The following is a 14,431-nucleotide window of genomic DNA, read 5'->3' as shown; positions in this document are numbered from 1 at the left end:
GTGATGGGTTTTCTCAGAAGTCGTATTGATATTGTCCAGTCAGACTTTACATTATACTCTATTACATCTTCATTATTAATGCCACTCCATCTTCTTAGAGTTCCATTTCTTGAATAAAACACTAGATAATTATCTGATTGAAAATGCCCCATTCCTGTCCACTTTAGCTCACTCACCTCAAGTATTGCAACATTTAAATGTCCCATTTCTTGTTTTACAAAGTCTAGCTTCTCCTAATTCTTGCTTCTCACATTCTAGATTCCACATTACATGTGTGGCACAGCTTGGAACTTTTATTTTGCCTTTGAGCCTATCAGCAGCAGAATTTCCTTTTTGGCTTGAGTCCAGTTGCATCATTCATTGCACACCTCACTACTCATACAACTTCTCCAGTAGCTGGTTGAGTGTCTTCCAACCTGGGAGTCTCCATCTTCTGGCACTAGCTCATGTTTCATTTTGTCTCACTGTAGAAGTTTCATGGTAAAAGACTTTCAGAAGTAGTTTACTAGTGCCTCCCCCTGCGCAGTGCTAACAAGGGTTAGCTAAAATGCCACTGTCAATGTTTCTGAGAGATCCTTCGCCACTACTGTTGCTGCTCAGTTGTTTAGCACATTTGATCTGGTTCCTGGGCAATATCCTTTCTGATGTGGGAGATTCTATCAGCAGCCATGCTACTGTCAGCATAGCCTCTTGCCTCACAGGAGCATGCAGTCCTACAACCATGGAAAGATAGTGCCATTCCCCAAATTCAAGACTATGGCGGGTTACAGACCGCCCATTTGGGGCGGGCTGCACCCACCCCTTTCCCCGGTGTATCGGGGCATCAGCGGCTAGAACGGCAGCCGCTGAGGCTCCGATCCGCTGCTTTTCAGGCTGCGGGGAAGTGGCAAAACGCCGCTTCCCCGCAGCCTGAAAAGGGGTGTCCCTGGGGCTTCAAGCCCCAAGGGCACTCCGCGGTGGTGGGGAGGAGGAGAAAGGGGCCGCTTGGCCCCTTTCTCCTTTGGTCCGCTGGGCACAGCCGTGTGAAGGCTGCGCCCAACGGACCAAACCAGGAAGGAGCTCCGAAATGGAGCTCCTTCCTGCTCCGCGCTAAGGGCACACTAAGCGCCCTGGCGTGGAGCGAGGACGTCACGTCCGCGCCGCCCCGTATAGAGGCGGCGCGGTCGTGACGTCCTCATGGCGGCGGCCGTGTGGAACGGCCGCCGCCATTTTGTGCGTGCTCCACGCGTCCTAGGGTTGGGGGCGTCCGGAAAGGATGCCCCTTTTTAACCCTAGCACACGCGGAGCGCGTACTAAAGTGCCCATTTGTAATGGGCCTAATTTTCCCTATCCTATATTCATTACAGGACTAATACAATGCATTGTTTTCCACAGTCACTGTGCAGCAAGGGACAGTCAGGTTCTCTTGCTGCAGTGCAACATTTTCAGCCATAAAGAAAACATTAAAATCACATTTAAGTGGTCTAGAAAGTCTGAATAACATATAAGTAACAATGGGAGCTCTGTTGAAAGATGTTCACCATTTTTTGTCTTAGTAATGAGCACATATTACAAATTAGCCATCAGCATTGGATATTTTGTTTCTTTAAAGCACCTATTTAGATTTTATGTCTTTTTCTGTTTGTAATCTGGTGCATCTATGTCTACATTTTCTAATATTGTAATTAAAAGTAAGAAGGACATACATAAACAAGATATTTCCTGAATTGTGTTTTATGTTTTGTGTTGCTGTTGTGTGTCGTATTTGTAGTATTGTATTGTATGCATTATTTTGCTGGGGGACTCATGCTCTTCTAAAAGAGAGCTGACATCTGGCGTCCCTCAGGGCGCCATCTTGTCCCCTATGCTGTTTAACATTTACATGAAACCGCTGGGAGAGATCATCTGAAGACATGGGGCGCGGTGTTATCAGTACGCTGATGACACCCAAATTTATTTCTCTATGTCTCCGACTGCTGCAGTGACTAAGGAAGGCATCTCTCCTCTGGACGCCTGCCTTGAGTCAGTATTGGGCTGGATGAGAAAAACAAACTCAGGCTGAATCCAGAGAATACGGAGATACTCGCGATAGGTTCCCCAAGTCCAGGTATGGAGATTTGTCAACCACTCCTAGATGGGGTCATACTTCCCCTAAAGGACAAAGTCCGCAGTCTGGGGGTTCTTCTGGATCCATCACTACAATTATCATTTCAAGTAGATGTGATGGCCAGAAGTGCCTGGTACCAACTTTGGTTGATACGCCAACTGTGTCCCTACCTGGACCAAAAGGACCTTGAAGCAGTGGTGCATGCACTGGTAATCTCTTGTTTAGACTTCTGTAATGCACTCTACGTGGGGCTACCTTTGTATCAAGTTTGGAAACTTCAATTAGTACAAAATGCAGCAGCTAGACTGGTCACCGGTACACCTAGGACTGACCATATAACACCAGTCTTAAGATCTCTTCACTGGCTGCCGATTAGTTTCCGGGCTCAGTACAAAGTGTTGGTCATTACCTTTAAAGCCCTACATGGCTTGGGCTCGAGTTACTTGAAGGAACGCCTCTCCCTACACAATCCGCCCCGCACTCTCAGAACTACAGGGAAGAACCTATTGGACTGCCCGAAGACTAGATTAAGATCTACTTTCCATAGGGCATTCACTGTGATGGCTCCCAAATTATGGAATGGCTTGCCGGAGGAGATCCGTCTTATTACCACCTTAGATGCCTTTAAGAAGGCAATCAAGATGGATCTCTTCCGGCAAGCCTACCCCCCAGACCTGCTTTAACAGCTTAAGATGATACTCTACTCGGAACTTGATGAGGAATCAGATTTTGATATTGCACATGTACAGGTATTTTACTGTGTTTTTAAATTTTGCTTTGTATAATGAGAATGTATTTTAACTATGTGTAACTTTATATATGTGCTGTTCTCCCACCTCGATCCGTAGGGAGAGGCGGGATATATAAATAATTATATTATTATTATTATTATTATTATTAAATTTTGATTGTTGATTTAGTTTCCTAACAAGTGGCATAAGAATTATTTAATAGTTCTTGAAAGCTGCAATCCAGATAGCCATCCACCCATGTCATAAAAGGAAGATTGGCTAGGGATAACTAATGCTTTCTACCACAATAGTCACCCTTTTTACCCTCCAAAACATTTTTTTTTCCATTTTGTCTTTGATTTCTCAGTTTTTCCTGGAAAGAAGTGTGTATGGAACTGGATGTCATACCTAGAAGAAAAACGAATGCCAGCTGCTCCAACAAAACTTTTCAAAGAGGTTGGCATCCTTTTAGAAGCTTTCTTTATTTTGATCATATGAATTTGTAACTACATTTCGACATCCTGGCACTTGTGGCCTAAATTCAATGTTAGTCCCAGCAAAAGTAGACTAGAGCTGACAAGTAAACATGTTACTTTTAATATGTTACGTTGATAGCTAGTCATTTTTGCAGTAATGAGCTGGAATTGTATAACTCACCCCCCCCCCAAAAAAAACAACCACAATTAGAATTAGTAATAGGATCAGAGCTACTGTCAGTAACTTTTTTATGAGATATATGTGCTGACTCAGTCTAAGGAACAGGGGGAGGGGAGGGCCACATCCAGCAACAGAGAATGAGAGAGAGAGAGGAGGGCAGGGGGAACTGGGGAGTCCTATTGGGAGCATATTGCCAATATGAACTACACTATAGACTCAGGTTAGTGGTAAATTTTAAAAAAATACATTTGCAAAATTTATCACTGTTTTTATTTTGAGTTAAATTTGTCCACACTGACTAGAAATGTCTCTTTGTACAACCAGCCTGGCATTTTCTTAATGCCTTGGACTACCATCCCTACTAAGGTGGGAGAAAATGATGTTTTATAATAGTGATTCCCAAAGTAGGTGGTAGTGCCCCTATGTGGGTGGTGGAAAGATCTAGGGGGACAGTGAGAAAAAAGGGTATGGCAGGAGGCCCTTCAGTCCAAGTATTGGCACACACACAAATATAAGGAGCCAACTGCTTTCTACTCCCAGGGTGACTAGGTGCAAAGCAAGGCAGTGACCTAGATTGGTTGATTCTGCAATAGAACAGTAGACCTAATATCAAGAAATATATGTTGCAGGGACACTAGGATTGTTGCCCAAGAGGAAAGGGGTGGTAGCCCAGAAAAGGTTGGGAATCACATCTTTTTCTGAAAGTCTGGTCACATGGAACCAGAGAGCTTTTTTGGGGGGGATTTTTCAATGGCTTAATAATAACAATAACTTCTTACTTTTACATTTATGAACTGCAGTAACAGTAAGAAGTAAATGACATATTGGGTAAACAGAATAATGAGTAAAGTGACTAGCTGCTTTTTAAAAAGGAACATTCTAAAGTCTGGAATAAACTTATTGAACCAATGGCACTCATCTTTATTAAATGTTGGCTCACCAAATTTCCATTAATTCAGTTGATCTATTCTGTTTGGAAGTAACAATTAGAGTGTGTGTGTGTGTGTGTGTGTGTGTGTGTGTGTAGAACAACAGCCAAATATGGGCGGGATACAGACTGCCCCTTTGGGGCGGCCTGCACCCGCCCCTGTCCCCAACGGATTTGGGGCCTCAGCTGCCACAGCGGCAACCCTGGAGGCTCTGATCCGCCGCTTTTCCTGGCCTTGGGGAAGCGGCAAAATGCCGCTTCCTCGCGGCCTGGAAAGGGGTGTCCTTGGGGCTTCATGCCCCAAGGACACCCCGACAGCGGCAGGGAAAGGGAGAAAGGGGCCACTCAGCCCCTTTCTCTCTGTATCGCTGGTTTGGCTGTTTAAATGCCGTGCCAGCGATATGCGCGGCCGAAGGAGCTCCAAAACGGAGCTCCTTCTGGCGCCGCTGAAAGGGCGCCACAAGCGCCCTCCAGCGGCGCCGGGACATCATGTCTGCGCTGTGCCGTTTGGCTGCGGCACAGCCGTGATGTCGTAATGGCGGCACCCATGTAGAAAGGGGGCCACCATTACAACGTACTAGGGTTGCGGGGCATCTGGAAAGGACGCCCCGAGGCAACCCTAGTACGTATCCAGGCCAGCGCTTTGCGCCGGTCTGGATACCGCCATTGTTATGGTGACTATAGTATAAACCTAGGGACTCCAGTAAGAGCTCTGTTATGGAAAAAAATGTGGCTTCATTAATGTTGGACTGCTTCACCATATCCACTGAGGGCTCATATAGATTGGCAGCTTGGAATGGCTTTTGGCCGCTTCAGCACTGGGCAGCCTCCTCTTTGTGCTGGCTCTTCAAAGCACTCTTGGCATGCTCCCCACATGGCTTCCAGCAGCTTTTGGGGTGTGTGTCATGTGCATCCCCCCCCCCCCCCGAAGCGGCCAGAAGCCACTTTTTCCTGCCCGTCTGTTTCAGGCCTAAGTCTGAGTTACCAGCAATGCTGACTCAGATAAATGTAAAGAAGATAGATCCAGCAAACCTCATCCTTTTCCTATGATTATTTAGGTACTGTCATGTTGACCTTGCTGAGAGGTAAGATCATTAATTCAACAAATATGAGAGATTATTCTCATATCTGGCGCTTGAGTGTTTCTTCTGAAATTGATAGCAGGGCAGAGGGCCTCTTAGCATATGTTTAATGAGCCAGTCACGATCCTCAGAATGTTGTGAAGGGCAGCTGAGTGGAAAAAATATAGAAGAGGAGGCTTGGCTGTTTAGTTGGAGATATCAAATGGGAAGGTAGAGATGAGATTGTTGGAAGACTGAGTGGGGAATTGTAGTGGGGGAAAGATGGTAGAAAAGTATTTGAGAGGAGAATGTGGGAAAGTAGAAACAAATCACCCTCCATTGAACATTATGTCCATTCCTCTCTGTCTTCCTCCTCCTTTTCTAGGAGGCTTCAGGCTTATTAAACCAGTTTCTTGTAATATCAAAATAAGAAAACTGGTTTAAATATTCCCATGTAGACACTGAAAACCAGTTTGATCTTGATTTGAATTCTAATTTGTAGAGACACTTAAACTGCATTTTCATAGGCTATCATGGAGAAAAATGAGTGGCAACTGGCACCAGGTTTTCGCTTGGAAGCATGTGATATGCAAGAAAAGAGCATGGTTGTTGTTGCATGCCTTCAAGTCATTTCCAAGTTAGGACAATCCTAAGTCAAACCTATCACGGGTTTTCTTGGCAAGATTTGTTTGGAGGGATTTGCCTTTGCCTTCTTCTGAGACTGAGGGAATGTGACTTGCCCAGGATCACTCAGGAGTCTTTTGTGGCTAAGCAGGGATTCAGACCCTTGTCTCTAGAGTTGTAGTCCAACGCTCAAAACACTGTACCATGCTTGGTCTTCTAAAAAGCAAGTGCTCCAGCAGTCACTGTAATATCTGCCAAGGAAGGGAGTCAGTGTAGGTACAGGAGGGCTTAATTGTACATGGTCCCTTGTTAAAAGGGAAATATGTGAATCAGCCATCAGTGAAAGTTCATCCTTGTATTTCATTTTGTCTCTCAAATCCTGCTGTAATTAGTGTGTTAGTGTATGGATTTTTTTCTGAGCCAATATATCTTAGCCAGCAACTGTGTAAAACTACTTTTAGCTTTGTTAATTGGTGTTGTGCTGACATTAATTGAATTCTTGATTTTTAGCATGCTAAAGATTATCTTACTAAAAAGTAATTGCAAGTGATAGGTACATGTAGTAGTCAACCAGTATGTCTAAACATATGCACAAAGTTGAATCCCAAAGATCATGAGAATAGTACACAAACTATCTGCTGCTGGAAAATGGTAATAATGAGACATTTTGAAGTTGTTCAACATGGATTTTTTGACTGACAAGTGTAAATTTGGTCCAGTTTTGTCTATATAGGTCAGTTCCTTAAATGAAACTGATAAAAATTACTGGTTGACATTGCCACAGTGACCTTTATTTTAACACTTGAATTACTTACTTTGCTTGATATGGGGCTTTACTGTTGGACCTTATTTAGTTCTTTTATGTAGCTTCTTTCTTGGGCTGGCTTTTACAAAAGTAAGATGTACAGTCAGTCGGTCCTTTGTATCTGTGTGGGGGTCCAGAACCTATGGATAACAAATTCCGTAGAAACTCAAGTCCCATTCCCCTCAATGAGGGTGTGATTTGCACACAGCTGTTTTGGCATGGTGTGTGCCATGATTGAGGAGAACGAGGTGGGGCCATCTGCAGATGTTCCAATCTGTGGATGGCAAGTCCGCAGAAGGAAGAACTGACTGTACATGGTAGGTACATGAACATAATACTAAGTTATGATTTGTGCTCACCATAGTTTAGAATTCAAAGTTTATGGTTTGCGATTTCAACTGCAGAGTAGTCAAATAATGGTTTGCAGCTTTTGTGCTAGAAGTTGGAAATAGCTGGAGAGCCAAGCCGTAATTAAGCCAAATTAAGCTGTGATATCAGACCTGAGCTTCTGTTTTTGAAACATGTTTTGAATATTATTCATTTATAGATATGCCAGTTCTTTTTTCTTTATAGATATTTATAGATATGCCAGTTCTTTATAATTATTCATTTATAGAAGCCCTGGTGGTGCAGTGGTTAAATGCCTGTACTGCAGCCACTCACTCAAAACCACAAGTTTGCAAGTTCAAGACCAGCAAAAGGGCTCAAGCTTGACTCAGGCTTGCATCCTCCTGAGGTCGCTAAAATGAGTACCCAGATTGTTGGGGGCAAATTAGCTTATAGTTGTAAACCGCTTAGACACTGCTTAGGCGGTATGAAGCGGTATATAAATGAAGTTTGTTTTTGGGGTTTTTTTTCTGTTGAGCATTATTATTCAGTACAAAGCAAGTAAAAATAATAAATCTAAAGTGGTGTTATGAAAAAGGAATCCATTTGATAACAATATGTCTTTTACTTGTTGCTTTACTTGCATCTTTTGATATTGCATCAAGGCATTTTTGTTGGAATTAAAATAAAATTTCTCTTCCATTCTTTTTTGCTGTAGTCTCAATCATTTCCACAAAACAAAAATGGATTTAGAGTTGGAATGAAACTAGAGGGCCTAGATCCTGAACATCCATCTTTATTTTGTGTCCTTTCTGTTGCTGAGGTATTTGCATATCTTTATAATTGAACTGACACACATTTCCTGAGGTAGAGAGAAAAATAAATAGAATGGAAATAGAAAGCATGCCTAAGTCAATGTGAGTTTAATAAATGTCTAAAGATAATACTTCTTTTTTATTTAATTGAATTAATTAATTAAAAAGCCATCTGACTAGCTAGTGGTGGACAGATATGTGTTTCCTTTAAACCTATAATATCTAATATTAATGGTTATCACAAGCTGAAGAGGAATAAGCCCAAAATGAGAATATTTTTAGATGTAGTGTTTGTTTTTCCAAGGTTGATGGCTTTCAAAAGGAATAACATTAAGTTCCCTCATGTTTACAGGTGCAGGGTTACAGAATGAGATTACATTTTGATGGTTATTCTGAGTGCTATGATTTCTGGGTTAATGCTGACTCTCCAGACATTCACCCTGTTGGCTGGTGTGAAAAAACAGGCCACAAGCTGCTCCCTCCTAAAGGTATCTGTCTGTCTGTCTATCTAATCATCATCTTTGCAAGATACAAGATTCTAGTTTCCTCATCATGACCATACCACAAGAGTAAAGGGGAGTAGGGAGTTTCCAAACGTAAGGACTTGCCAATGTTCATTCCTATATTTAAAAATACTTAAAATACTTTTGTAGTACTAAACTGAAAAACAGTATTGTATCTGAACCAGGCAACTGCCTTCCTTAATGAAATGCACCTTTTAGAAAATTTCATATTAATAAGAATTCAAAGCTATAGCTGTGTTAGTCTGTAGAATCAGTACATAAAGAGATCTTGTAGCACCTTTGGGACTAACAGAAAGAAAGAAGTTAGCAGCATGAGCTTTTGTAGACTTCAGTCTACTTCCTTAGGTGCATTTGCAGCTTAGCATGTGACTGTACAGTGCATTCATACATTGCACATTGGAATTGCACTTTGGGTTGCCAGTCATGCACTTTGACCATTGCTCTGTATACGTGTTGGTATTCAGTATGGGATTGCATAAATTAACTCTGCTGGTGGATATTTAGATTATATTGAAGCCATGTAGGATCTGAGTGACAGTGAACAAGTATCAAGAAAGTTTGTGTCTCCAATTGCTATTCAGTTGGTCTTCATATTAATAAATTGATCTTGAATTGTTTGTTTAGTTATTTATTTGATTTATATCCTGCCTTTCTCCCAAATTGTTCCAAATTATTTAAAATAATTGGGAAAAATACCAAAACGGAACACACAAATGGAAACAGTTTCATGTTAAAATATAAGTATAGTCCTTAGGCAGCATCTGCACTGCGGAAATAATCCAAGTTGACACCACATGTAACTACCATGGCTCAATGCTATGTAATTCTGGGATTTGTAGTTTTATGAGATATTTAGCTCTCTCTGTCATAGAACTCTGGTGCTACAACTACAAATCCCAGAATTCTATAGCACTGAACCATGGCAGTTAAAGTGGTGTTGACCTGGATTATTTCTGCAGTGTGGATGCAGTCTTAGAGTGTGAGATGGCTAAACGTCTTTCTTTCACTATACATGCAGCATGGAAAGTAGCAATTGGAAGTTGTATGGTAGTTCAGTGCTGATGCAATATCCCGAATTCGGCTGTTACTCACAGCTGCTGTAAATACATGATATCACTGAAATTTATCTTAAGGGTTAATTTACCAAGTTCATACTTTAAAGAAATTAGAAATTTTAGCAGATGCCCATTATTATTATTATTTATATAGCGCTGTAGATTTGCGCAGTGCTGTACATAAAACAATAAATATATAAGAGTAAGCCTGCCTATGGCATACAATCTAAGAAATAATAGGATAATATATATAAAATACATAGTAATACAGGAAACGGTTCAATAAAACAGGCAACAAAAAGAACATCAAATAGCAAATGATAATCACACACTGCCTGGGAATGCTTCTCTGAACAGGATGGTCTTCAACTTCATTTTGAAGCTGGTTAAAGAAGTGATGGCCCTTGTGTCTCGTGGGGGAAGAACGTTCCAGGAGTGAGGGGCAGCAAGTGAAAGGGGGCGAATCTGGGATAAATAAGGAGGGGCCAGCCCATGGAGGGCTTTAAACGTCGACAGCAGGAGCTTATACTGAATATGGAAAGGGAGGGGGAGCCAGTGAAGGGATGCCAACAAAGGAGAGATATGGTCAGAGCGGTGGGCGGATGTGATAATGCGTGCAGCTGAATGCTGGACAGAAGTTAAAGGACAGAGGTGAGAAAGAGGAAGTCCAGCCTGTCAGAAATCCCCTTCATTCACATATTCATTCGGGGTTCTTTCATGATGAGTTAAAGAGTTTAGATTAAGTCATTTAAGTTAGTAATTAGTTACATGCACATTGATGATATGTACATACAACCTTTACTTTGTTGTATGATGTGTTGGAATGTTTGAATGCGGCATCTTAGGAGTGGCAGACTGTCAAAAGCTGCTGATCCTATCTAGTAGTGAACATAGCCATATATATATATATATATATATATATATCATATATAAATATAAATCTTAGGGTGTGTTAGCAATATATGTATGTATTAAATAAAATTATGTATCTGTAGGACTCAATTGGAAAGGCATTATGGGAAATGCCCATCTGTGGCCATGATCTGTAATCGGATGGGTCACGTAAGCAGAACACTGGCTAGCAGGACAAAGAATCCTTCACACCCTGAGAGAGATTTATGACTGGGAGAGGTTCCACAGATACAAGTCATCAATTAAGGCATCAATAGCTTTCCCAGGGACATGTTGAGCTTCAAACGCCAATGGCGCATCCACTGCGAGACAGCTGTGAGACAAGACGAAACTTGGTGTTCAAGCCTTGGAGAAAGGTCAGGGGTGGAAAGATACAACTGGGTGTCATCGGCGTACAGATGACAGGAAAAACCAAAAGAGCTAATGAGTTTACCTAAGGACAGTGTGTAGAGAGAAAACAGAAGGGGACCCAGAACAGAGCCCTGGGGCACTCCAACAGATAAGGGAACAGAGGACGAAGTCTGACCACCTGTGACCACTGCAAAAGATCTGCCTGACAAGTAAGATCTAAACCAGTCGAGAACAGAGTCTGAGAACCCAAGGTCAGAAAGTATATCAACTAGAAGACAGTGATCAACTGTGTCAAAGGCAGCAGACAGATCAAGAAGGATGAGAACAGAGTAAAGGCCATTAGCCTTGGCCCGTAAAAGGTCATTCGAGATCTTAGTGAGAGCTATCTCTGTGGAATGCCGTGGGCGGAAACAAGACTGAAAGGGATCGAGGATGGAGTTGGCTTCAAGAAACTCAAGACAGCGAGAATAAACAACCCGTTTCAAAACCTTAGAAAGAAAGGGAAGAAGAGAAATCGGACGATAGCTAGACAAAGAGGAGGGGTCAAGAGAAGGTTTTTTCAGAATTAGGGAAATGAGAGCATGTTTGAAGTCCGAAGGGAAGGAGCCTGTAGAGAGAGAGAGATTGAAGATATGGAGAAGCGAGGGCAGAAAAGAGGGAGCTATGGAAATTAGAAGATGAGTAGGAATTGGGTCAAGAGAGCAGGTTGCAGGTTTGGAAGAGTTCAGAAGTGTAGAGAGTTCATCCAAAGAAGCAGGTGGAAACAGAATTTTTTTTAGGCGAGGGCAATAGAAGATTATGAGCAGAAGAAGAATGGGGAGTGACTATCTCAGAGCGAATGGTGGTAATCTTTGAGATGAAGTAATTAGTGAAATCATTAGGAGAGAATGATGAAGAGACAGGAGGAGAGGGAGGTTTAAGCAAAGTGTTGAAGGTTCTGTGATATTGTTTCCTTTCTGTCCTGTGATATTGTTTCCTATCAAATGCAATAACTGCCCTCCGCTCTAGTAGTCAAGGTCTGCTGTCTCAGCCCAGGATTTCCTCTGCCCCATCTCAGATTTGCCCCTTTTCACTTGCTGCCCCTCACTCCTGGAACCTTCTTCCCCCCGCGAGCAAGGGCCATCACTTCTTTAACCAGCTTCAAAACAGAGTTGAAGACCATCCTGTTCAGAGAAGCGTTCCCAGGCATTGCATAATTGTCGCTTGCTATTTGATGTTCTTTTGATGCCTGTTTTATCGAACCATTTCCTGTATTGCTATGTGCTTTATATGTATTAGCCTACTAGCCCCACCACCTTTCCCTTATCCTTTTATGTAATGTCTTTTTAGATTGTAAGCCTGAGGGCAGGGAACCGTCTAATTAAAAAGATTGTAGGTACAGCACTGTGTAAATTTACAGCGCTTTATAAATAAAGGTTAATAATAATAATAAAATAATAATTATTATTGAATATATTGGAGAAAGGGAGAGATATGCTAACTGAAGCTCATATAAGCCCAACTTATTTCATAAGGGCAGCTGTCATGAAAAGTTCAAATTCTTCCCACATCATTTATGTTTCTGAAAGCCAACCTGAGTGTAAGAGTGTATAAAACAATTATTTTATTTACTCATCTTTCTTTGTTTTACTCTTCCATGCTCCCCGCCCTCCAGGTTACAAGGATGGGGAATTTAATTGGACTTCATATCTGAAGAATTGCAAAGCTCAAGCTGCCCCAAAAACTCTTTTCAAGGCCCTGAACACAGTAAGATTGAGTACTGACTTCTCTTTTCTTTTAAGTTATATCCTATTTTGTTCAAGCCCTTTATAAGTCAGCATGTAATTTTCAGATGCTTAGTGTATGAGCTAAAATGTCTAAGAAGCAGTATAAAATCAGATATAAAATAGGAAATCTGTTCAGTTCATTAAATTACATTTGGTATATAGAGTTCCTTGCCTGGGTTTGTACACTTAGCAACCAACTAAACAGACATAGAAGTAACTTCATTATCTGAGCCTGCTTACAGTGGCTTGCCTCCAAAGGTTAGCATTTATTAGAATGCTAGCTTATGTATTTATACATGTAGCTCAATATGCTACATATACCTCAGGTATGCTTTTGCTCATGTGAACATTCACTTTCTCCATCTGTAACTCTAACAGGTATATTAAATGATACAGGTGCGTTACAGATCGCCCAAAACGGGTGGTCTCGCGCCGCTGCTGGTTGCTGCGTCCGGGAACTGCAGCAGCCAAACCTCGCGGTTCCCGGGCGCAGCAACAAAGAAGCGCCAAAATGGTGCTTCTTCCTGCACCCTGGAAGAGGCGCCGCAAGGCACGAGGCGTGCACTTGCGGCACCACTTCCGGTGCACGACGTCAAAATGGCGGTGTCCATCTGTATGCGGCGCCGCCATTTTGACGTCGTTACGCGTGAGGGGCAAGGTGCGTCAGGAAGTGCCGCCCCTCGTGCGTAACGACAGCGCCCCATAGGGCTCGTCCGGAACGCGCCACTGGTTCACTTCTTATTCCACTCTATAAAATGGCCTTGCTTGTCCAATCTGTGTGTGGCAATGGTTGTCAAATCCTGTTGATTTCAGTGTACAGTAGGCCCTTGGTATCCACTGGGGTTTGGTCCCAGGGCCCACCATGGATACAAAAATCCATGGATGCTCAAGTTTCATTCATTCTAATGGCATAGTAAAATGGTGCCCCTTAAATAAAACATCAAAATAAAGGTTTGCCTAAAAATTTGTATATTTTAAACGTATTGAAAATTCTTTCAAATTCTACTATATTATAAATAGCATGTTAGTGTACATTGCTTAATTGCTCTTGCTTTGTATTTCTTATTAGTGGGAGCAGCTAAAAAGCCAGGGACGTCCATACCTATTTAGAGAAATAATTCCTAAATTTTGGTCCCCAGACATTGGACTTCACTAGCAAAGAAGACTCAGGCCTGAAACACATGGGTCAAATAATGTGCCTTCTGGGTGCTTTGAGGGTGTGGTGTTCAAATGATGCATGCCCCCAAACCACCTAGAAGGTGCTTCGAGGCCTCCTAAGGTGGCCCGAAGCCAGCCTAAAAAGGAGCTGCAAAAAGCCAGTCCTGCTGGCAGCCTGTTCAGGACCATGGCAGCAGCCAGCTTTGGGACCATAACATCCAGTTGCTGCAATCCTGGTGCGATCGGGGCCAGAACAGCCTCTGGCCACTCCTTTTGTCCTGTCTGCTTCACCCCTCAGCCAACATGTCAATGGTCCGGAATTCTGTGAGCTGTACAAAAATATCTGGGGATCTAAGATTGGGAATCATTGTTTAGTGTTATGTTTGCTCCAATATCTTTGTTTTGTTCATTTCCTAAGACACCAGGGATTTTTCTTGGATTGTCACTCAGGCCTGTTAGGAGAGAGTCAAGCCAGAGCGCTAATTTAGACATCATACTAAATATGCAAGGGATGAAGAGTTTTTGTATTCTTCATTCTCTCCTGGAAGAGAAAAGTGGGAGGATAGATTATTAACAATATTTTTTTCTTACATTGACATCCAGACATGTCTAATAAGATCTAATTCAGCTT

At 42.2% G+C, this 14,431-nt stretch overlaps 1 protein-coding gene across 3 annotated transcripts in view; it reads left to right on the top strand.

Moving 5' to 3' along the window:
* The window catches only part of LOC149301685 (lethal(3)malignant brain tumor-like protein 4), a 74,983-nt gene that overhangs the window by 15,598 nt on the left and 44,954 nt on the right, over positions 1 to 14,431 (top strand). For all 3 annotated transcript variants that reach the window (XM_089483705.1, XM_089483703.1, XM_089483704.1), the window contains 4 exons: positions 3,185 to 3,273; positions 7,938 to 8,042; positions 8,387 to 8,522; positions 12,531 to 12,622. In XM_089483705.1, coding sequence (XP_089339831.1) covers positions 3,185 to 3,273; positions 7,938 to 8,042; positions 8,387 to 8,522; positions 12,531 to 12,622 — 422 coding nt within the window. The remainder of the gene's footprint in view (positions 1 to 3,184; positions 3,274 to 7,937; positions 8,043 to 8,386; positions 8,523 to 12,530; positions 12,623 to 14,431) is intronic.

This window comes from Sceloporus occidentalis, unplaced genomic scaffold (genome assembly GCF_023333645.1).
Source record: "Sceloporus occidentalis isolate IW3139 unplaced genomic scaffold, rSceOcc1.0.p SCAF_20, whole genome shotgun sequence".
NCBI classification, from domain to species: Eukaryota; Metazoa; Chordata; class Lepidosauria; order Squamata; family Phrynosomatidae; genus Sceloporus; species Sceloporus occidentalis.
The sequence above is the reverse complement of the archived record's forward strand: the minus strand, read 5'-3'. Positions and strand labels throughout refer to the sequence as shown.